Source organism: Dipteris shenzhenensis, chromosome 21 (genome assembly GCF_047967505.1).
Source record: "Dipteris shenzhenensis isolate YYH24624 ecotype China chromosome 21, Dip_SZ_1.0, whole genome shotgun sequence".
Taxonomy (NCBI): Eukaryota; Viridiplantae; Streptophyta; class Polypodiopsida; order Gleicheniales; family Dipteridaceae; genus Dipteris; species Dipteris shenzhenensis.
Window position 1 is genome coordinate 36,149,820 of NC_141616.1, and position 24,141 is coordinate 36,173,960.

At 42.9% G+C, this 24,141-nt stretch overlaps 1 protein-coding gene across 1 annotated transcript; it reads left to right on the top strand.

The window, feature by feature from the left end:
• The first annotated feature begins 21,571 nt into the window (after window positions 1-21,571).
• On the top strand, window positions 21,572-22,972 carry LOC147888800 (uncharacterized). Its single transcript, XM_087392785.1, has one exon. The coding sequence runs from the start codon at window positions 21,673-21,675 to the stop codon at window positions 22,342-22,344; it is 672 nt and encodes a 223-aa protein (XP_087248911.1). The 5' UTR covers window positions 21,572-21,672; the 3' UTR covers window positions 22,345-22,972.
• Window positions 22,973-24,141: the final 1,169 nt, after the last annotated feature.

Consider the following 24,141-nt stretch of genomic DNA (forward strand, 5'->3'; position numbering starts at 1 on the left):
TCTATATGCAAAAATACCCCATTCCGTGGCAAATGTTGTTTTTGATTGGTCTTTAGGAGCAATTTTCCCTTGGTTATAGCCACTGAAGCCATCCAAAAAGCTATATTTTTTAAAACCTGCCACCTTTTCCAACACTGTTTTTGTTAAGGGTAGGGGATAGTGATCCCTAATTGTGGCGGCATTCATATTCTTTAAGTTGACGCATATTCTGAGCTTTTTGTTGCATTTAGGCATAATGACGATGGGTGTGCTCTATCTCGTAGATTAATCCATCATCTAGGAGTTTTTCTAGCTCGTCTCATAAACCATGGTGCCATACTTAGGATTTGTGCGATAAGCTCCACATAACTTAGGGTGAGCACCTTCACTTAGAGGTATCGTGTGTACTACCACATCTAGTGAAATTCCTTTCATCTCTTTATATAACCATGCTAGGCAGTCATGGTATTCCATTAGGAGTGCTTTGAGTTTGGTTTCATCTTCTTGTCAAAGCTGTTTCCCAATGAAAAGCAGTTTTTCTTCCTCCCCTTCCAGGGCAAGGTTTATTGTGCGAGTTTTTGCCGATCCCTCATTGATTGGAGTTTCTCCAATGCTATCGGTTTCTTGAACTTCAGATTCTCTTAATGGTCTTGGCATTGCTATTGGGACACTACCACTTGTGTAATTCTTGAAGTACTCCAGAACTTCTCGAAGATCGGCCTCTGATGGTGTTGAACTAACCTGACATGTGCCATGTGTACCTGGGTGGCATAGTTTCATTTACCAATTTGTTAGGCTCTTTTTGACTTTCTTTTTCTGAAGTCTCTTGATCGAGCTTCATCCGCACATGTGGCTTATATTTTCGAAACTTCTTACGTTGGGAACTGTGGGGTAACTTTTCCACTAGTAAGGTGTTTCCAAGTAAGGGTCATTTGCTGAGCATACTCCTTCCAGTCCCTGAGGGGACCATTCAAGAGGTGGTGGTTCTGATTTTGAGGGAGTCGGCTTTGCAAGATACAATTCGACAATCCTTGTTTGGACTTGTTCGAATTCATTGGAGTGTGCGGTCTTGGCTTTTTTGCGATTTCCTCCAACTTTTTTGTGGGATTTTCTGCTATTATTTAACTTTGGAGGTTCAATTTTTGGGAGCTCGACTACCATTAGGGCATGCAGAATGGCTAAGTAATTATCAAAATATTGATCTTCAATTTCAGCATTCTCAGCCTCAGTTTCAAGGTCCCAAGGAAAATTTGAGTCATCATTGGTATGGGTACCTCCTTCAGGTTCATTATCCCATTTGAGGTCAACCATAAAGAATGGCATCTCTAGATCGATTAGTGAGAGTGCTCTCAACGGAAGCAAGAATGGAAGGAGAGAGAGAGACAGAGAGCCACACAAGTTTTGGTGGGTGCAGAACCACCCTAATCTTCTTTTTCATTCATTTATATATGTGTTTGAGTATTGTACATACCTAGGGTAAAGGCACAGTGACCTTTAACCCCCACAACCTCCCACTTAAAGGAAAATGTGCCTTTAAAGGAGAACAACTAGTGAGCATACTATCCAATGCCCATCAATACACGACAATACTCAAACCGCTAACTAGGTAGACTCTTCGTTAGCATATCTGTAGGGTTATCATCTGTATGAACCTTGACAAGCTCTATGCGCTTGTCCTCAAGTACCTCCCTGATGAAATGGTACCTGACCTCAATGTGTTTGGTCTTTGCATGAAAGACCGGATTCTGTGCTAGCTGAATAGCACTCATGGAATCACTATGCAATGTCGGTACACCTGTATGAATCCCCAAATCTCCCACTAGCCGATCGAGCCATATAGCCTCCTTGCAACCCTCTGTGGCTGCAACATACTCAGCCTCTATGGTAGACAAAGCAACACCCATCCTTATATCTCCCAATTGGGATATTGATTTTCATGTTCATACTGATGGATCCAAGTATGCAATTGGAAGTATGCTTTGTCAACCTAATGAACATAAGAAAGACTACCCATTCTACTTCACCGGTCAACAAATCAATGATGCAGAGGTCAACTATACCACCGCAGAAAGAGAAGCCCTAGCAATGGTGTATAGTGTTAAGAAATTTCAGCACTATCTACCGGCAAATGATTTTGTCTTCTACATCGACATGATCAAGCATTGCTTTATCTTGTGAACTGTCCATGTACAACAAGAAGAATAACCAGATGGCTCCTCTTGCTTCAAGAATTCAACTTCAAAATAGTGGTCCACAAAGGTGCCCAACACTACATTGCCGATCACATGTCTCATGTCAAGTCGGGAGAAGAAGACACTGGAGTTGAAGATGACTTACCAGAAGGTAGAGGTAAAAAAGCACTCGCATGCTCACACACAGACACACACATGCACGCACACTCTTTTGCCTAATGTGTGGCTATGCACATACATGCATATCCAAGCTTTATGCACATGTCCATACTACACATGTTTATGCTTATATTTCATGATTATGCTCTATCAAGTTAGATGCCATTGATATAAGTGCTTCATTAGTACAATAAAAAAATGGCCCAATAACATGCAGTCTCTATATATATCATTCACATATATAAGTGATTAGTTAGTACAATAACAAAATGCCCAAATACTTGAGCTCTAGATCTATCTACTTCTCTATTATAATATGACTATACATACACCCAGACATATAGATAGAGAAACAAGGATATGTGTGTGTGTGTGTGTGTGTGTGTGTGTGTGTGTGTGTGCATATGAATATGTATATACAGATACATGCATGAAACTGTTTTAAACACAAACATGTTTTTACACATTTTATTATGGGCGCAGTTATGAATATGGCTTCAACCGTTGTTCCAAAAGGTGTGGAGGTGATTCTTGATATCGTGATGTCGACCATCCATGAGCGACAATGTCTTCGAACGGTGAAATGACTCGCAAGAAGAGGATGTTCCACCTACACAACCAAACGGACATCTAAGTGCATGTCATCTTCAAGACAAAGCACCATCGCTATTGCACAATGTCTAAAGTCCATAGGTGAACAACGGCATCTCAGGAGGGCAGGATCGTCCACCTGTCTAAAAAGACACACCAATAGATGCCATTCATCTTCAAGGCAGCAAGCTATCGGTGTTACAAATAAATTAAAGTCCATTCTGGATGTATGTGAGTGTAACGAGCATATGAATTCGATGAACGCAACATATCTACACTCCTTATGGGGTGAAATTCATTCAGATAATAGTGGAGTAATAGGAGAGGGAATGGGCGTGACCGATGAAACTATCAATTCGAGGATTAACTAGATTGAGAATAGTGTGAAGGTTGCAAATGAGCACATGCAAAATCTTTTGGGGGGTGGTAGGGAAGGCTCAGTTATTTGTGATAAAGGTTGTAGGCTACATGTTGACAACTTAAAGGAGCAAGTTACTTTGTTGCACGCCAAGGTGTCAACCTTTAAAGTTAGTTTGAATAGGTTGTCAACTATTATGACAAGAGTGAGCCATAAGCTAGACCATATTTCAACCTATGGTAATTGAAATTACCATAGGTACATCTTTTTTTATATTGTATTGGAATCCAAAATTTTGACAAACAATTTTCATAATTCGATCATCCTTAGGTTATTTAGTATATACATAACATGTTTACCTATAGGTAGATGGAAAGAGAGAAAGAGAGAAACAAAGAGAGGGACACACACACACACACACACACACACACACACGAAGAGAGAGAGAGAGAGAGAGAGAGAGAGAGAGAGAGAGAGAGAGAGAGAAAGAGAAAGAAAGAGAAATATAGCTATTTTTATTTACAGGAGATGGTGGAATGTGTATCACATTCAGTACGTCTTCATAGGAGCAAGATGTTATATGCGACACGTAGAGCACGTTGTGATGTTGCTAGGCAAAGAACACTATTTAAAAGGCAAGCTCCTAAAAATGTAGAGGTAGCTATGGAATTTCATCTGGATGGTGAACTTAATTTGGCTTTTGGAGAAAGAAATGCACCAAATACTCCTATTATAAGTAGAAGGATATCTATTGGTCGCAACTAGGGCTTCAAGATGTTCAATTGCTAGACAACGTGTTGCAAATAACCAGTGCAATGCCAACAACATAGATACGATTTCCAATTCAGATGAGTGCCTCTTTATTATGTGTTGATTTCCTTTTAGTGACGATATAGGGCACCCAGCTCTATATCCATTGGTCTTTTGTGCTCCAACTCTCCATTCGCTTGGCCATATGAATCATCTTTGTGAATTTTGCCATGCTCAATTATGGAACCTCGAACAAATATGCATCGAGTTGTAGTAAAGCATTGCTGTAAAGTTGGTCATCTAAGGTTATTGCCATTAGAGGAGCCACCTGAGACTTTAAAAACTTTATTGCATGGAAATGATGCCATGAGTAAATCGTTTAAGAAGAACATAAGGGCTTATAATAGTGTGATGGCATTTGTTTCACTGAGTGCCCAAATAGATGGAATGTTTCAGGGGAATAGAGGTATATACAATTTTCGAGTTCATGGTAGTGTATACCACTGTGTTAGAAATTTGTTGCCTGATGTGATTAGACAAGAAGTCCCACGTTTTGCACAACTATACGTGTTTGACACAGAGCATGAATTGCAGAACCATTTGAATGGGATGCCTAGATTGGATGCTAGTATTTTGGAGCAATCACAGGGAATGATGCATGCCTACAACCCATATGCCAGTGCATTGTTAGCTGTGGGGGAAGTTTTAAAAAGAAATCTGTGTGTAGACTTAAAGATGGTGATTTGTGAAAATCGCTCAACCTCCAAAAAATACTTAGCTCCCATTGCCAGTGAGGTTACTGCTATCATGCTAGGGCAAGGGGATGACTTTGATCTTGGAAATCGAGACATCCAAATTTTAAGCCGCAATGGGATTGTCAAAATAATATCCAATTTGCATCGATCATACATGCCTCTCATGTATGTTATTATGTTTCCTCGAGGGGAGGATGGCTGGCATGTACACATGCCATATAATGATGTTCCTGGTGACATGTCATTACACGAGATATAGAGTCATAAGAGCATTACACAAAGGCAATACTATGCATACCATCTGCAAGTGAGAGAAGATACAAATGCTTGCCTTCTGCATGGACACACTTCTGTGCACGAGACATCCATGACACTGCACCACCTGCAAAGGTGAACACATAACCAGAAGTAGATCTCCTACTATCCACATGCCCTGCATAGTCTAAATCTGTGTACCCAAGTACACGCATGTCTCCTTTAACAAAGCAGATGCACATCTCCTTGGTACCCTTTATGTACCTCATGATGCACTTAACTGCCTCCCAATGCCTCTTTCTTGGATTAGCCATATACCGGCTAACAACTCCCACTGCAAATGCAATGTCTGGTCTAGTAGCTATCATAGCATACATAAGACTCCCAACTACTGATGCATAAGGAACCTTGGCCATCATGGCCCTTTCCTCATTTGATTTGGGACTATTTGTATGACTCAGTTTCACATATGGAGGTAATGGAGTACTCACTGCCTTCCCCCCCTCCATATTGAAACACTGCAATACTTTTGTAACATACTCTTTTTGTGAAAGCCAAGATGGCAAAGAATTATTGAACAATCATGGTGAGTAGCCTAATGGCAAAGCTATATGGCACTATTCTTAAGCAAAAAACAAGCAAATGGGCAGAGGAATGTCTAGTCTCGACGGTGTAACTATGTGTAGTGGGGATCTTGAAGGGATGTCAATGGAGCCTTCACTCCAAGGTACTCCTTGAACTAGAGGAGCATCCCCACCTCCTTCCTCCAAGGTGGACAGTGGGCACAAGAGTGCATCACCCTTGTCTTCTCTTGTTACTAAATCAGAAGGAACTAGAAGGGCTTCACAGCCATCAAGACCTGTCACTAGCTCTAAAAGTACCTCATTTCCAAGTGAGCAATCTATGCCTTTGAGGTACCAGGAGGTGGTTAGGAGTGTCACCAAAGATCTTCAATCCGATGAAGGCAGCACACCTCAGTTTCCCTCCCGTGAGTCCAGAAGAGTGAGGTTTACGACGAAGGTGACGACTTTAGGAAATATTTGTGAAAAGGAGTCACAAGCAGGCCCATCCAATTTCTCCCTAGGAAGCCCATTCAATGCACATTTATAAAGTTTCATTTTTCTTATTAATAAGAAGAACAGGTGTCCCAAATGGTGAGCTACTAGGTCGAATTAGGCCTCTAGCCAAAAGATCTTCTATTTGGGATTGAATCTCTTGCTGCTCAGTAGGATTGTGCCTATATGGTGATTTACACGGTGGTGCACTACCTGGAATAAGGTCAATCTTATGATCCTTAGGTCTAGATTGAGGTAGGCCAGGGGGTAAGTCTTGTGTCTCTGCGTGCAGAAGTTTATCAAGGATTGACGAACATGGTGAATGCAGTTGATGGGACACATAATGTAATTGGCAATGCTGCAGGGTAGAGAATTGTGTTGCCATCTTCCTTTACAGGAGGACCACGATATATGTGTCTGTTATATCAAGATGCAATGGCTATTGTCATAAAAAAAGGTAAATCTGATTTGTTTATTAGATTCACTTGCAATCCAAAATGGCATGAAATATCTGAAGCTCTATTGCCAGGCCAAAGTGCACAGGATCGACTAGATCTGACAACCCGTGTGTTTTATCAAAAGCACAAATACATGATGCAATCAATTTTGAAGGATAATCTGTTTGGCAAAGTGGCTGGGTATGTCTGTTTGATAGAATTTTAGAAGAGAGGTTTGCCACACTCACATATACTATTGATTTTAGACGGTGCATTCAAACCTATAGATGTTACTTGCTATGATCGATTGGTATGTGCTGAGCTTCCTGATGTGGCATTATTTCCAAAGTTGCATGCAGTCATTAAACAATGTAATGTTCATGGTCCATGTGGTGCACTGAATTCCTTTGCTGCTTGAATGGTGGAAGGTAAATGCAGTTGTCATTACCCACAGGCCTTCTCTCCATGTACTATTGTGGGTAATGATAATTATCCTGTTCATATGCATCGGGATGATGGTAGACATATACAAGTGAAAGAGGGTGTGGTAGAAAATCATTGGATTGTGCCTTTCAATCCTTTTCTTTCAATGAAGTATAAGGCACACATCAATGTTGAAGTTGTTGAGAGTTGTGGTGCCATGAGCACATGTAGAGCAAAGGTATGAGCAAAGGGTAAGCTGCCACATGGCATGGAGGAAATATCCCACATGTGAGCAAGCAAAATGGATGTAAGTACCCTCACCTATAAAAGGGAGGTTCATTTGAAGTAATATCAATCAAGCACTTTGCACTATCTCAAGATTCTCTTTATGAGTCCAAGCTAATCTATCTTGGAACCTAATTGACTTGAGATACATGTCATGAGCACTCTCTTCATCATGTTTCCACATAGGTTCCATCCACCTTAGAGCGCTCCATAGATCCTGAGGCACACATGTTTTGTCATGGTATCAGAGCATAAGTTTAGCTCTCCTAGTTTAGCTCATTAGTAGTTCACTAGGATTGCTTCCATTCCTAGATTAGTTGTAGGCACGTCTTAGGAGCTCATGAGTTCTCCTAGGTTAGTTTTAGTTTTAGAAGGAGAGTTCTTATGAAACTTCCGTCCATTGCATTGAGGGAATTCCGTCATTGAGAGAGATTTGAGAGAAAGAGAGTGTCATTCTTTCTTTTGAGATAGAGTCGTGTCTGCGAGAGAGAATAGAGAGAAGGAGCCTCTTCAACTATAGTTGGGAGCAATCATCTAAAATTCCAGCGATAATTGCAAGCTCCTTGACTTCAACCAGAGAGTAGAGGGTCCTCCAACCTCTCAGCGCCTTCAATGAAACAGCCGCAGCTACAAACTCTGTGAGCAAGCAGCCCTTATTATCCACTACAGCCCACCACTCCTGCTCCGCTTTGTGTAGCGAGGTCTTTCGAACCAAGGTCGGAAACCTGAGGCCACTCTGTGAGGAGCTGGTCTGCATTAAACTGAGCAACGACTTAGCTAATAGCCAGCCTCACGGCTCCTCCGCCAACCACGACCGGCCAGCCAACATGCACACAGCAATGACAACGGGCTCCCAGATCTAGAGCCATCTCTCCTGCATCGATCGACCTTCACGGAAGCTTCTCCAAGATGAGCTAGCACTCTCGCTCCAACAACTATCTCCACGAGCAGCGACTACCACCCACAAGCTCCCGTCAGCCCACCGACAAAGAGACGAACGACAACCAGGGCCTTGCAACCGTGGCTCAAAGGCTTCAGATCTCACAAAGCGCCCGTCTCTACGTCTCTTTCTCCTCCAACTGCTTCCCAATAGCAGCGAGCACAACAGCTAGAGTTGATGTAGCATCGGAAAGGCTCTCTGCATCGGACTGCTCCAAGGCCTTCACAGCTCGCTTGTGGATGAATTCGTCCAGTTGAGCATCGCAATGCACACACAGCTCCCAAGCTTCTCAAGCCCATACTCGGCTTCTCTATAGTGGCTCACTCCGTCAGTGCAGCTCGCAGCTCCTCGAGCTCTCTCCGTCACACGCTATCGTCGTCTCTGCAGCAGAACCTTCAAAACTTCCATTTCTTTGCTAAGGTTCCCACAAAAAGCCACGTGGCAGGATAAGGCTTAACTGTGGTTAAGTTAATCCAACCATAGTAAACATTGGTTAGTTGGGTGTGTTGGTTAACTTAACTTCGGTAGAACTAACCTTGGTCAGCAAGTAGATAAGGTTGGTTAAGTTCCTACCACATGGCTTAGGGCCCCTTGCCAAGCACAGTCCTACAAGCAGCATATGAATGCCTATGCCACATCATCAAGGCCCCCTCTTTTTCACAAAACCTTCAAGAAGCTATAACTTGCAATCCAGGAAGAATTTGCACACGCTCCAAAAAGGAAAAGTGATCGTCTTTTTGAGCTCTATGCGCCTGTCAAGTCAGAATCATTGTATGCAATTAGACACTGCCAATATTGAAAGAAATCAATTGGTAAGACCTTTGCAACAAATGGAAAAGCAAAGCATGAATGCACAAAGCATGCCAAAAGCACAAGTGCATGAGATGACCATAGCCCGAAACATGGCATCCACACAAAGCATCAAGGTACATGGAAGAACAAAGCAGCATGCATGAAGCTACATCAAGCAAAGAAGCAAACACCATCGTCATCAAGCCATGAGCCAAAGGTGACATAAATGGAATGTATTATGAAGCAAATACCTTGCCAACCTTGCCTATATGTTTGTAATCAAACCTGACCACCTGAGAGTAGCTATGAAAGCACCCAGGGGAGGTATTGACATGTAAAAGCCACACTTGACCACCTTAAGTAGCAATGCAAGCACTAAGGGGAGGTGATGGATTTGTAACTCACATCTGACCACCTTGCAGTAGCCAAAGGATCATGGCACCAAGGGGAGGTGTTGAGAGTTGTGGTGCCATGAGCACATGTAGAGCAAAGGTATGAGCAAAGGGTAAGCTGCCACATGGCATGGAGGAAATATCCCACATGTGAGCAAGCAAAATGGATGTAAGTACCCTCACCTATAAAAGGGAGGTTCATTTGAAGTAATATCAATCAAGCACTTTGCACTATCTCAAGATTCTCTTTATGAGTCCAAGCTAATCTATCTTGGAACCTAATTGACTTGAGATACATGTCATGAGCACTCTCTTCATCATGTTTCCACATAGGTTCCATCCACCTTAGAGCGCTCCATAGATCCTGAGGCACACATGTTTTGTCAGAAGTTTGCTCCATAATCACAGCCATTAAGTATCTATATAAATACGTATATAAGGGTCATGATAGAGCAATGATCAAGATGCAAATGACAAATACTATGGAAGGGTGAGGAGCATTGCACAACTCAAATGATGGGGTCATTGATGAGATCAACAGGTATTTAGATGCATGTTATGTGTCAGCATCAGAAGCATGTTGGCAGATCTATGAGTATGACATGCATGATGAAAAGCCCGACGTGTAGAGGCTACAAGTTCATCTTCCTATGTTGAATAGTGTAATCTTTTGGGATGATGATGATTTGTGGAATATAGTGGATAGGGAACAAAATAGAAAAATGTCTCTTACAGAATGGTTCAAATGCAATGAGCTACATCCCAAAGCAAATGATCTACTTTATGGTGACTTTCCTAGTGGCTGGGTTTGGAACAAGCCCGGCAAGAAATGGACTAAAAGAAAGATTGGAAACAGCATCGGCCGAATGTACAATGTTTCTCCATCTGCAGGCGAGCAATATTTCATGCGTATGTTGCTCAACATTTGCAAGGGTTGTAAGTCGTTTGATGACATGCACACATTTTTCGGACAACTTTATCCTTCTTTCAAGGCAGCATGCATTGCTAGAGGACTATTGGAAAGCGATGAGTGGTTTCTCTGTATGCAAGAGGCTATGTTTGATCAAAATAGTGCACAATTGAGATACCTGTTCATTACAATCTTAGTCTTTTGTGAGCCAGCATCTCCTGGCCTTTTGTGGGAAAAATTCTCTTCGGCACTTTGAGATGATTTTTTCCATGCATTTGAATCAACTATAGATGATATGATTGATCGTCGGGCAATGGCAGTAAAGGAGACCCTATTGCAATTGGAGCACGATCTTCTGCAGCATGGACAAAGGTTATCAGATTTTGATGGGTTGCCTATGGTGGACATATCATCTTTCTCAGTCGTAAATGGTCTACTGCAAGAGGAGAGAATGTTCAATGTTGGGCAACAGGCACAAATCGCTCGACGTATGGAAATAACTTTAAATAATTATCAACAGGCTGCCCTTGAACAAATTTTGGTGGCAATGTATGCAAATGTGAGTGGGGTATTTTTCTTGATGGCCCAGGAGGATCTGGAAACACCTTTCTATATAATTGTTTGCTCTCTCGACTGCATGGTGAGGGACACATTGCTTTAGCATGCGTGTCTTCTGGCATTGCAGCATTGCTATTGGCAAATGGCTGGACATCACACTCATGCTTCAAGATACCATTGGATCTGCATGCCACTAGCACATGTAATATAAGGGTTAATAGCCACCTTGCCGATATTTTGAAGGTAGCCAAGATAATAATATGGGACGAGGCACCTATGACTCGTCGCTATGCATTTCAAGCATTGGACCGAACGTTGCAAGATATCATGTCCAGTGACCAACTTTTTGGTGGAAAGGTGATGCTGTTGGGGGGAGATTTTAGACAGGTGTTCTTGGTGGTTCCAAAGGTAGGCCAAGAGGAAATTGTTAATGTGGGGGTTAAAGGTCACTGTGCCTTTACCCTGGTGATTTACAATACTCAAACACATATATAAATGAATAAAAAAGAAGATTAGGGTGTTCTGCACCCACCAAAACTTGTGTGGCTCTCTATCTCTCTCTCTTCCTCTTCCGTTCTTGCCTCCGTTGAGAGCTCTCTCAATTGGTATCAGAGCCCGGGTGATCTAGCTGAGCATGTGTGAATGCTTGAAGCTCAACAGCTCTGTGGGAGGAAGGAGAAGCTCTGTGGGAAGCTTTATGGGTGACTTTACTTGCATCCGAGTGTGTAGAGACCTTGGAGGAACCTTTGGAAAAGTCACTTTGGTTTCGCGAAGTGGTTTTGAGAGCCTGTTAAGTGTTTTCAAAGAAAAAGTCATTTTTTGAGCTTTTCCATGTTTCGTTTGATGACAGCACTCCGTATTGACTTGTAGAGGCAACTATTGCTTGCTTTTGGTGTCCACTTCACTTTAGGAGCTTGGAAACACCTTCATTCTTGAATCTGGGATCATTTCATTGGATTTCTGACTCACTGTGCCAGTTTCTGCGTTTTTCTGCCCGGGTGTTGAAACTCAAGTTTGGAGCAACCATTTGCAGATTTGTCAATTCCGGTGGACTCAGGAGGTCCTAAAACTTCTATGTTGCTCATCATTTGCACTCCGGTGGAGTTTACAAATAGCTCTGTTTCCAAAAACGTTTTTCAGTCCGTGTGTTGGACCAGTGATTGAGACCACGGTTTCCAAAACCGTTTGTCCCATTGCGTTCCGGACGCCCAAAAACCCCTACTTGTCAGTTCTTATGCGATTCGATGGAGGATTTTCAGAGTTATAGATCTCTGTGTATTCGATTTCGTCTCTCTATTATGCATTTTTCATTCTAAGGTTTTGAAACCTTAGATTTATGCCACATGGCAGTGGATAAGTGTTGACTCCCATTTCTCACTCATCGGTTGGGATTTTGGAGTTCCGACAGAAGAGAGATATTTGCAGATTTTCTTGCTGAGTCCGATTATGCAATGGCACCCATGTTTTGAGGCATCTTAGGTTCTATTTTCAGTAGCGGTCATTACCGTGGGACTATGATTTCTTGAGCATACCTTATGCAGATCACTCTGGTTACAGTTTGAGCAGTAGTGTGCACTCATTTGTGGCGTGCATTGGGTTGCAGTGGTGATTTATAAGCCATTTGGATGCATTGCAGTCCTTATTAGATGCGCTGATAGGCCCAAATTACCTTGTGGGATGCTATTTTTATGGACGCTTTGCACATGGATGCTATTTTATGCTGAGGGACAGCTTTGACACATTGCAGGTGATGCATTGATAGTGCTATGCTCTCTTGGATGAGATATTATTAATGCATATGCCAGTGGACGGTGTTTATGCTTGAGTCATTTGGCACTTATTGGCATTTTGGATTGCCATTGCAGTTGGCATTTTCTTTTGGGCCAGATTTGCTCATATGGATGCATAGTATATGCACATGAGTCAGATGCTTTGAGACATGAGTTTTGGTGATATTTCACTCTATTGTGGCATACACATTAGGTACACCTGGTATTTGGTGTGATTCTCTCTTGTACGCACTAGCATTTGGGACTTTTGCTTCATTTGCATCATGGCATCCTCTTCCATGTCTGAAAAAAAGTTTTTTAGCATTAAAAAGTTTGATGGGACAAACTTTTCTTTGTGGAAAGAATAAATAAGAGATGTGCTTATTCAAAAGAAGCAGATTAAACCCTTGGCAGGGATTGAAGCTAAGCCTGCAAATATGTCTGAGAATGATTGGAATGAGTTGGATGCATTAGCAAAATCTACTATTAGACTTCATCTTGTAGAGTTAGTTTATTTCACAGTAGTAAATGAGCAGACTACGGAAGATTTGTGTCTTCCCCAAGATGATCAAGCCAATTGTAAGGGTGGTATTGGCATAGAGATCAAATAGAATGTGGTGGCAATGTCACAAGGAAGCCAAAAGGATCCAATGAATCAAGAGGATCCAAAAGAGCTAGTGATTCATTTGATAGAAGAAAAGAAGATGGTAACTGAAATAACCAAGCATTGAAGGAGAAAGAGTCCTTGGTGGCACTAAGAGAAGAGGTAGAATGTAGTTAGGTGATGAATCAAAAGCACGGGCGATTTAAAACATAGTCACGCAAAGCATCGAAGCAACCAAAACATGATAATGAAATGGAAGGCACCTCACTCCCATGGAGAAAACAAAATCAATGCAACTTGGGAGAAATTTTGTGAGGTGAATGTGATGATTTTAATAGGCCAACAGTTGGAAATTGCTCCTCATTGCATCAAGTTCTTCCAAAATTTCCCAACTAGCATGCAATAGTGGCAGAAACATTGATCATTAGAGTGGAAGCAATCAAGATGAAGAGGTTTCAATGATCAACGTCAAGATGAGGAACCGTACAGTCGAGGGAGTCCTCAATCGATGGAGGTTTCTAAGTATGCTAAAAGATATATACATCAGGATAGGTGGGACTTACTTCATGATGACATTTATTATGGTCAACATCAAGGATTGCATATTCACATAATAATGTGCACTTTTGACGAGATTTAGTGGTCAGTGCTTGGCATCTTCCCCACATTGAGTATTTGCCACTAGTATAGCCATACTGCTGCTAAAGAACCTCCGAAGATTTCAATGTGAAGTCTCGCCAAGATTGTTGGTCAGAATTCCTCTATGAGTTTACCTCATGAAGAGGTTGTTTGAGCTGCAGATGAAGGAAGGGGTCTCCATTGCTTCTCACTTGAATGAATTCAATATTATTTTCAGCTAGCTTTAGGCTCAGAAGATGAATTTTGATGCGGAGACTAAGGTAATATTTCTCTTATGTTCATTGCCATCCTCATGGGATACCTTCCGTATAGCTCTCAGTAACTCTGCACCTGGTGGAGTACTGAAATTTGATGATGTTGTAGGTAGCTTTTTGGCTGAGGAGATTAGACGGAAGTCTATGGATGGCAACAAGCAGGATGCAGCCTTAAATGTGCAAAGGGGTAGATCACAGTTCAGGGGGAAGTCCTAAGAAAGAGGGAAGTCTCGTAGTAAATCCAGGGCACGGAACATTGAGTGTTACCACTGTGGCAAGAAGGGCCATATGAAAAAGGATTGCTACAACAGCAAAAGGATAAGAAAAAGAATGCAAATTGGGGTGCAAATCAAAAGGAAGAGAGTCCAAGGGAGGACAAAGGAAAAGTGAAGATCGAGGAGATCAATGCAGTCACACATGGTAGTGACAATGACGTTCTCTTCATGTCTAGTTTATCTGCAGAGTTGCTTACCACTTCAGATGATGCATATTCCCAGGATTGGATTTTGGATTCTGGTGCTTCATTCCATGTTACTCCCCATAGGGAATGGTTCTCCACTTATGACAGTGGAAAGACAGATTGTGTGCATCTTGGAAATGACTATGCATGTGACATAGTGGGAGTAGGTGACATAAAGTTTTCTTTTGCAAATGGGTTTGCATTTATTTTGAAACATGTGAGACATGTGCCTAAGTTGACCAAGAGTCTTATTTTAGTGGGTCAGCTAGATGATGCTAGTTTTCACACCACTTTTGGCTTTCAGAGTTGGAAAATTCAGAAGGGCTCTATGCTTTTGGCCCAGGGGTGCCAAGTGTGGGACTTTGTATCCCTTACATGTATTAGGGGTATTTGATCATGTTGTTGTAATAACCGAGTAGCCAAGTACTTCTTTGTGGCATTGCAGGTTGGGGCACATGAGCCAGAATGGAATGAAACTCTTACGCCATTTGGGTTATGTACCGCATTTGAGTTTCTCTGATTTTGAATTTTGTGAGCATTGTCTCTATGGAAAGCAGACTAAATCAGCCCATACAAGAAGGGAAAAGAAAGAGTTTGAAAAGCTTGATTTGGTGCATTTAGACGTATGTGGTCCCATGCCTACACAGTCATTAGGCGGGGCTGAATACTATGTGATATTCATTGATGATGCAACTAGGAAAGTGTGGGCTTATGCTATAGCTCGGAAGAGTGATGTGTTCTAGGTATTTCAGAAATGGCTGGCCTTGGTTGAGAATCAGTCAGGTAGAACGCTTAAATGCCTATGGACTGACAATGGTGGAGAGTATCTCTCTCATGACTTTCAGCATTTCTGTGATACATGTGGGATTAAGAGGGAGCTCACATCCCCTCGTACTCCAAAGCAAAATCTAGTTGCAGAAAAGATGAACCGTACCATTCAAGAAAGGTTGCAATGCATGCTTTCCAATGCAAGTCTTTGTGGTGGTTTTTGGGCTAAGGCAATGAAGACTGCAATGCATGTGATCAATAGATCACCTAGTAAGAGTTTGGATGGTGGTATTCCTAAAGAGGCATGGAGTGGCAAGAAGCCCTCTTACTCTCATTTGCATTTATTTGGGTGTGAGGCATATGCACATCTGCCAAAAGAGCTTCGAAAGAAGCTAGATTCTAAGTCTAGGAAATGCATCTTTTTGGGTTATGGTGAAAGTGGAGAGATGGGCTATCATCTCTGGGATCCAGAAGCAAACAACATTATACGCAGCCATGATGTAGTCTTCAATGAGAAGAAGATGCATAAGGCACCCATGAGGGATATGGAAATGAGGAGAATCACTTTCAAGGATGTGAATCCACCTGCATATGTTGATAGACAGCAAGCTGTCCATGCACCAAATGTGCAAGAAATGGTACCACCAAGTACTCCCACAGGTATACAATCAAGGGTAGATGATGGATCATCTGTTGGTAGAAATGATGAGCCAAATGTGGCTGATATGCAGGTGGGACAGCAAGCTGAAATGCCCTTGAGAAAATCATCTAGAGTGTCTAGACCGCCTGATAGGTTTGTTCCAGGGGTAGACTATGTGATGCTTACTGATTGCGGGGAACCTTCTTACTACAAAGAGGCTATGATGTGCGAGGATCAACGCAAGTGGGAGTATGCTATGCAATCATAGATGAGTTCACTTATGAAGAATAAGACTTGGGACTTGGTTTCTTTGCCACATGGAAAGAAAGCATTGCCGTGTAAATGGGTCTACAAGATGAAGGTCACAGGTGATGATGTGCTTAGGTACAAGGCCCGTTTGGTAGCTAAAGGGTTCAAGAAAGAGAAGGGTGTGGACTTTGATGAGATATTCTGTCCTGTTGTGAAGATGACCACACTTAGATGCATGCTTGGACTAGTGGCAGCAGAGGATATGGAGCTTATGCAGATGGATGTCAAGACAGCTTTCTTGCATGGGGATTTGCATGAGGAAATTAAAATGGTGCAGCCAGAAGGCTTTGAAGAAAAGGGCAAAGAGCATTTAGTTTGCAAGCTGAAGAAGAGACTCTATGGTCTTAAGCAAGCACCTAGAGAATGGTATCAGAAGTTTGATGCTTTCATTCGGTCCCAAGGTTTTAGAAGGAGTGAAATTGATCACTGCCTCTACACTAAAAGGGCTAAGGATAATAGCCTGATAATCTTGGCACTATATGTGTCTGATATGCTATTGGCTAGCAAGAATACTTATGAGCTAGATGCATTAAAGGCCAAGTTGCATGAGGCCTTTGATATGAAGGATTTGGGACTTGCAAGTCATATTCTTGGTATGCGCATCATGCGTGATCGGAGTAGGAAACTCCTTTGGCTTTCACAAAAAGAGTATGTTACAAAAGTATTGCAGCGTTTCAATATGGAGGGGGGGAAGGCAGTGAGTACTCCATTGCCTCCATCTGTGAAACTAAGTCATACAGATAGTCCCAAATCAGATGAGGAAAGGGCCATGATGGCCAAGGTTCCTTATGCATCAGCAGTTGGGAGTCTTATGTCTGCTATGATAGCTACTAGACCAGACATTGCATTTGCAGTGGGACTTGTTAGCCGGTATATGGCTAATCCAGGAAAGAGGCATTGGGAGGCAGTTAAGTGCCTCATGAGGTACATGAAGGGTACCAAGGAGATGTGCATCTGCTTTGGTAGAGGAGACATGCGTGTACTTGGGTACACAGATTCAGACTATGCGCATGTGGATAGTAGGAGATCCACTTCTGGTTATGTGTTCACCTTTACAGGTGGTGGAGTGTCGTGGATGTCTCACGCACAGAAGTGCATTGCTTTGTCTACCACAGAGGCTGAGTATGTTGCAGCCACAGAGCGTTGCAAGGAGGCTATATGGCTTGATCGGCTAGTGGGAGATTTGGGGATTCATACAGGTGTACTGACATTGCATAGTGATTCCATGAGTGCTATTCAGCTAGCACGGAATCCGGTCTTTCATGCAAAGACCAAACACATTGAGGTCAGGTACCATTTCATCAGGGAGGTACTTGAGGACAAGCGCATAGAGCTTGTCAAGGTTCATACAGATGATAACCCTGCAGATATGCTGACGAAGAGTCTACCTAGTTAGCGGTTTGAGTATTGTGGTGTATTGATGGGCATTGGATAGTATGCTCACTGGTTGTTCTCCCTTAAAGGCACATTGTCCTTTAAGTGGGAGGTTGTGGGGGTTAAAGGTCACTGTGCCTTTACCTCGGTTATGTACAATACTCAAACACATATATAAATGAATGAAAAAGAAGATTAGGGTGTTCTGCACCCAGCAAAACTTGTGTGGCTCTCTGTCTCTCTCTCTCCCTCTTCTGTTCTTGCTTTAGTTGAGAGCTCTCTCAGTTAATGCTACATTGTGCCATTCAAAATTTTGGAGATATACAAAAGTCTTGCGGCTCACTCAAAATATACGGGTCCTTCAAAATGGAGACAACTCATTGGAGCACGAACTCAAACAGTGGGTTCTAGACATAGGCAATGGAACAAATAGAGGAATGCAAGAAGATGAGATTGTAATTCAAAAAAAATTGCATTTGGAGACAAAGTCCATGGAAGGCTTGATTGATTGGGTTTATAAAGGCCTTCCAAGAATTATAGACTACGTAGCATAATTTCGAGAGCGAGCTATCCTGGCTCCTCGAAACATTGACGTTGATGCACTCAATACCAGTGCATTGAATGCGATGGCTGGGGATGGCAAATAGTATTTGAGTGCAGATTCAGTAAATGATTCAGGTACAGACTCAATTTTATATGCAACGGAGTACTTGAACAGTCTTGATCTTGGAGGTGGATATCCATCTCATAGGCTGGTTTTGAAAAGGAATGCCCCGATGATGTTGTTGCATAATCTAAATCCTCGAAAGGGTTTGTGCAATGGGACTCGATTAATATGCAAAGAGTTTCACACAAAGGTGCTAGAGGCAGAGATTATTACTGGAACTAATATCGGGGATAGGGTCTTTATTCCAAGGATAACATTTGTTCCAAGTAATGTGCAGCTTCCCTTTGAGATGAGGAGGAGGCAATTTCCCGTTCGACTAGCATTTGGCATGACCATAAACAAAGCACAAGGTCAAACAATGTATGTTCTAGGATTATACCTGGCAACACCGGTGTTTAGTCATGGGCAATTGTATGTGGCTTTCTCACGTGTACGATCATCAAATGCTGTCAAGGTATTTGTTCAACAGAATGTATATGAGACCAATGTCGAGGATTCAGATAGGATTTGTACTACGAATGTCGTATACAAGGAAGTTCTATAGGTGCAACAACACCATGATGTGAGCATCTTTGTTGCCTTTTTGAAGTGTCATTGAAACATTTCAAGATCCCGTTGAAACGTTCTTCATTGAAACGTAAAAGCATATGTTTCGTTGTTTTTGTATTACTTTCAATATAGCTCATGTATTGATGAAGAGTTTTTTTAAAAAAACCACGGAGATGCTCTTGCATGCAGCTAGATACGATGGACAGGAGCTTCACATTCATCACTCACTCTGCTACGGTAGTGCCACGTGCATGATTTCTTTGAAGTCACGTTTGAGTATTGTTTTATTTTTAAACAAACATCATTTTGTCTCCTAAACTTTCTTTGCTATGACAAATCCCCCTCAATGGGGTTGCCACACGTCCGCACAACTGTTGGTTGACATTCTTGAGCTGAACAGCTTCTACGGGTGGGTATCCTTAACATTTCTCTCTGTTCTTAAAAGAAGATATATGAATGTTTTTTTTTTGCGACTATGAGTGTGCAAAGACACTATTTTTTTGATTATAGATACCTCCCAATCGGCACATGGTTCATGACGCTTTGCAGTCGTCAGTACGAATTGCTTGGCTTCTTTAAATTGAAGAGTCACATAGTTTGTGGTTCATATGGACGTCTTAGGATCACCGTATCCTTTGGAGGATACAGAGTGTGTTGGAGAGTGCTTGCCTTTGGTCGAGGTAGAAACGACGACTACACGTACACTTTCTTTAGACACCGACTCACCAATCCATGTGATGGTAAGCACTCTCATGGAGCATCAAATGTTTCATTTGTAAACAAGTGTCTTGCCATTCAAATTTCTAAATTCTTACATTTAGCCTTTTCTACTTGCTTAGGTGTCACTGGCACGTTGGGATACGTGCGTCATCGACATCTACTGATTCCAGCACATCCACGACATCCTGCACGACGTCTATTTGATTAGTGAACCTCTATGTGCACCTGCACTTATTTGACTATTGGAGCTTTATGGCCTTTCAGGTATGCATGCACTTTCAATTTTCATGTTTTGTTCGACGGTTTCAACAATGAAACTTCTATCGTTGTCTTATTATACATCCACATGGAGAGAGAGAGAGAGAGAGAGAGAGAGAGAGAGAGAGAGAGAGCTGCATTGGTATAAAAGTATTTTTCTAAGTCCTAACAAGTTTATTAATTGTGTTCTTATACATATACGATGGAGAGGGAGACGTGTGCATGCACATGCACACTCACATGCACATATACACACACATATGTATATAGAGAGAGATGGTGTGAAAGTGTGTTCTTTGTAAAGGCACTATATTTAAATTTTAATAATTGTGTTTTTACATATATAAAGAGGCACAGAGAGAGACACTCCAATGGATTTTTTGTTACTTCCTTCTAGACATACACATAAAGAACATGTAAATTGAGAGAAAGAGAGAGAGAGAGCGCGAGCGAGAGGGTGGGAGGTTACCAGCCCGTCGTAGACGGGTCAGGTTACTCATGAAGGTAAAAGCTTTGTAGGCATAAATGCACTTATTTGGGCTATTTTAACCTTGAAGGTAAAAGCTTTGTAGGCATAAATGCACTTAGTTCACTTTTTTTAAATTCACAAAAGGACTTCAAATCTTCCAATATAACCCTACTTCTAAGGGCTTGTTTGCACACTGCCCGGTGGTTTTGCCACCTCCCTCGGTTCACACATGGGATGTAAATGTTGGACTCTAGTGGTCATATCTATCCTTGGCCTATCCTTTTTGCCATTGGTGTGCATGGGAAGGGGCCCTAAGGAGGAGTGCTAAAGGAAGAGATGTATTAGGGTAAGGAGTAAGGGGACATACTCGGGGAAACCTGACCATTCAGGAAGGTTGGAAGAGCCGGAGTTGGTTGTCACTTTTGATTGACACGAGTCAAAGATAGCTCCTGAGTAGGTGGTCGTTTGTGGCATTCTAGTTGGGCATCATGCAACATGCAAGCTATGAGAACAAAATGGCAAAGCCTAAGAAGCTGTTTCCATGTGAGGAGGTGAGGTGTCCGTCTAACATCTCTGTCACATACAACACGGGTGGCCAAACGAGTCCTTGGGGCATGTTTCCTCGTAGCTCGAATGCGAGCATTTGGGTGCGAGTGCTTTGCACTTATTTGGTTCTCATGAACCTTAATGACTCTGGGGGTAGAACTTGGCAAATTTCATTGGATCTATGGCCACCTAGGTGTTGGGTTCGTTGATAGCGATGGCCACCCAATCATCTACTTTTGCATTTTTGCTGCTTGCATCTACCCTCCACTCTTTTGTCATTTTCTCTCAGCAAAATCAACCGTTAATTGCATCTGCCAATCTTCGAATGTGGCCTGGCGTTGGGACACCTCATCGTTGTGGAAACAGGACCTTGGAGGGTGCTTCCATCAAAGTCGCCAAGGCTCGGAGGTTCGATCTGGACCGTCCGATCATGCCTCTCTCAAATCCAGAAAATGAATTAAGATGTATTCTTTAACGCTAATGAAATGAAATAATAATAATAGTGATTAGTGGGCAAAACAATGATGATTCTCAAAGGGGGGAGGTAAAGGCGACGTGGCGGCGCGGATGACGTAAGCATTAGGGTTAGGTGATGAGAGAGGAAGGGGACCGTTGGATGGGGCGAGGAATGCGGGGGACCGTCGGATGGGGGGGCTAAGCGATTTTTGGTTTTCTCAAAGCCGAGGCCCTTCATCATCTTCAACCTTCAAAAACCCCTCCATACCCTTTCTTGTTCTCTAGCGTGCAATTCGTTTGCCGAGCTTCGAGCTTCGGCTTCTGCTCTTCATCTTTGCCTTTTCTCCTCCTCCTTCGCCATGTCCGACTCTGCTAACGGCCCCAAGAAGACCGGTAAAGTCAAGTGGTTCAACACCACCCGTGGCTTCGGCTTCATCACCCCCGATGATGGCGGCGAAGACCTCTTCGTCCACCAGACATCCATCCACTCTGACGGCTTCCGCTCCCTCTCTGAAGGCGAGGACGTCGAGTTCGTCATCGATGAAGGCTCCGATGGCCGCGCCAAGGCTCTCGACGTGACCGGCCCCAATGGGGCGCCCGTGCAGGGGTCAGGCAGGCGAGATGGCGGGGGTGGCTTCGGGGGCGGCGGCAGCGGGTATGGGGGTGGAGGGCGAGGGGGTGGGGGTTATGGGAGCGGGCCAGTGAGGGGAAGGGGAAGAAGCGGGGGAAGAGGGGGTGGAGGCTATGGGGGAGGTGGCTATGGAGGGGGAGGGTATGGGGGAGGTGGTTACGGAGGAGGTGGTGGCTATGGAGGAGGTGGAGGTGGCTATGGAGGAGGGGGTGGTGGCTACGGAGGAGGAGGTGGTGGTGCGTGCTACAACTGCGGCGAGCCTGGGCACCTTGCTCGGGACTGTACATCGAATGGCTCTGGAGGAAGGAAGGGTGGTGGTGGAGGCGGAGGCGGCGGTGGACGTTGCTACGCCTGCGGTGAATCAGGGCACCTCGCACGCGACTGCACTGCTGCCAATTAGCCTCTTCTTTCTCTTTTTGATAGCTTGTGACAGGATCCTGAGAGCTGGAGACCCCCCACTCCCACTCTTCTTGCACGGGTTGAATGCGGGTTGTTAGCTTTTTGAGCTGCGTACTATTTCTCTTTTGCTCCTCTGCTGTTGGAAGCAGAATCAAATCATGTTACCTACTTTGTTCCGTGATGCATCAGAAGGGTGTGGGTGCTCCTCCAAGCAAGCGCATTGACGTTGCAGCGTTATCGGCTGGTATCTGAGAAGTTCTTGTTTGTGCCCATACTTCTGGTTTGTATTGGTGGGCGGGTTTCTAGTTTTTTGCAGATCTGGATGGATGGATGCGGTGTTTGCCGATTGATGGCGTTCCAGGAGAACTCCGATGGCTTACTGTACTGGCACCGTCCCTTTGATTCCACACGTTCTGTAGGTGCTGGTGCTCATTCTCCCGAGCTTTCGTGCCAAGAAACTGTTCTCTGTTTTGGGGCACCTGGTTCTTGAAAATCTATGACACGTTTCTTAAGTTTTGGTTAGGTTGGAATTTTCTGAGGATGTTTCAAATCTGCAGGGTGGCTTTGTCCACTGCTGTAGGATGTTAATGTGATCCTGTTAATGAGTTGAAGGGTCTGTCCTTTCTCAAGATTGTTCACTTTCTTCTGATCAATTATATTAAGCGGCCATATCGTTGATTGCTCTGAAGTTGCTTACTTTTACTGCTGGTTGAGGCGATGTGTGTAAGGGAGCTTGTCGTGGGAGCTAGTTGATAATGTAAGCCTTTGAAGCCGTTACTCTGCACGATTTACTGATATTTGAAGAATGGGTTGAGTAACATGTTGAATCAAGAGGTTGTAATTGAGGAAGTCTTTACATCAGAGTTCTCTTCTTATCCGAACTCGTTTTTCCTGTTGCACTGGACTGTGTAAAGGTTGATGCAATGTCTGGTCTCATAAGGATTTGTGAACAATGACCTTTCCTGGGAATTCTGAAAGCATTCTGACCGTTTCACATGTGACTTTGATTTTGAAAGGAATAATCTACGATGAATGGATTCAAGGGACTCCATAAGCCACTTCAACAGTTCATTGCAGTGGCTGGAGGAGGCATTAGCTAACTTGTGGTGTATATTATATTAACTATTGACGCTGGAGTGTAAATTTATTTGTATATCTTTTACATACGTGCAATCGTTGCAAGTTTTAAATGGGCGTCAGCTAGAAGTAATGATGATAATGATTTGTTCACACTTGGGGCTAGATGGCTCTTCAGAAAAGAGATGCTGCGCTTTGTTTTAGTAGTCAGCGAGAATATCTTGCATGAACTCAATAGCTCTTAGGCAGAGCAACGAGGGTTTGACTCTCTTCAATAATGGTAAAATATCTTATTAAGAGGCATTATTTGAATTGCATGTCAGAGTAGAGTTTTATGATTATCTTGAATGGTGGCTCAAATATTGTAGACTATGATACTTAAAGAGGTATACTTATATATACTGTTTAAACAGAGAAATTTACATATACTGTGAGTGAGCTTTGGTAGGAATAGTAGTTTGAGGTGTGCCTCTCTTTGAAGTTCTTTAAGCTTATACTGATGGGGAGTTTGAGCTGTGTAGTAAACCACAGCCCAAACTAGTCTTGTTTCCATCTATTTTTTCCGGGGAGTTTGGGCTGTGTAGTAAACCACAGCCCAAACTAGTCTTGTTTCCATCTATTGTTTGTCCTCAAGTGGCCATGTTTTCTGTGTTCAGTAATGACCCGGCTCTGGCCATATTGGCCTCGTTTAGTACTGATTCAGATAGGTCAGATTTCTGAG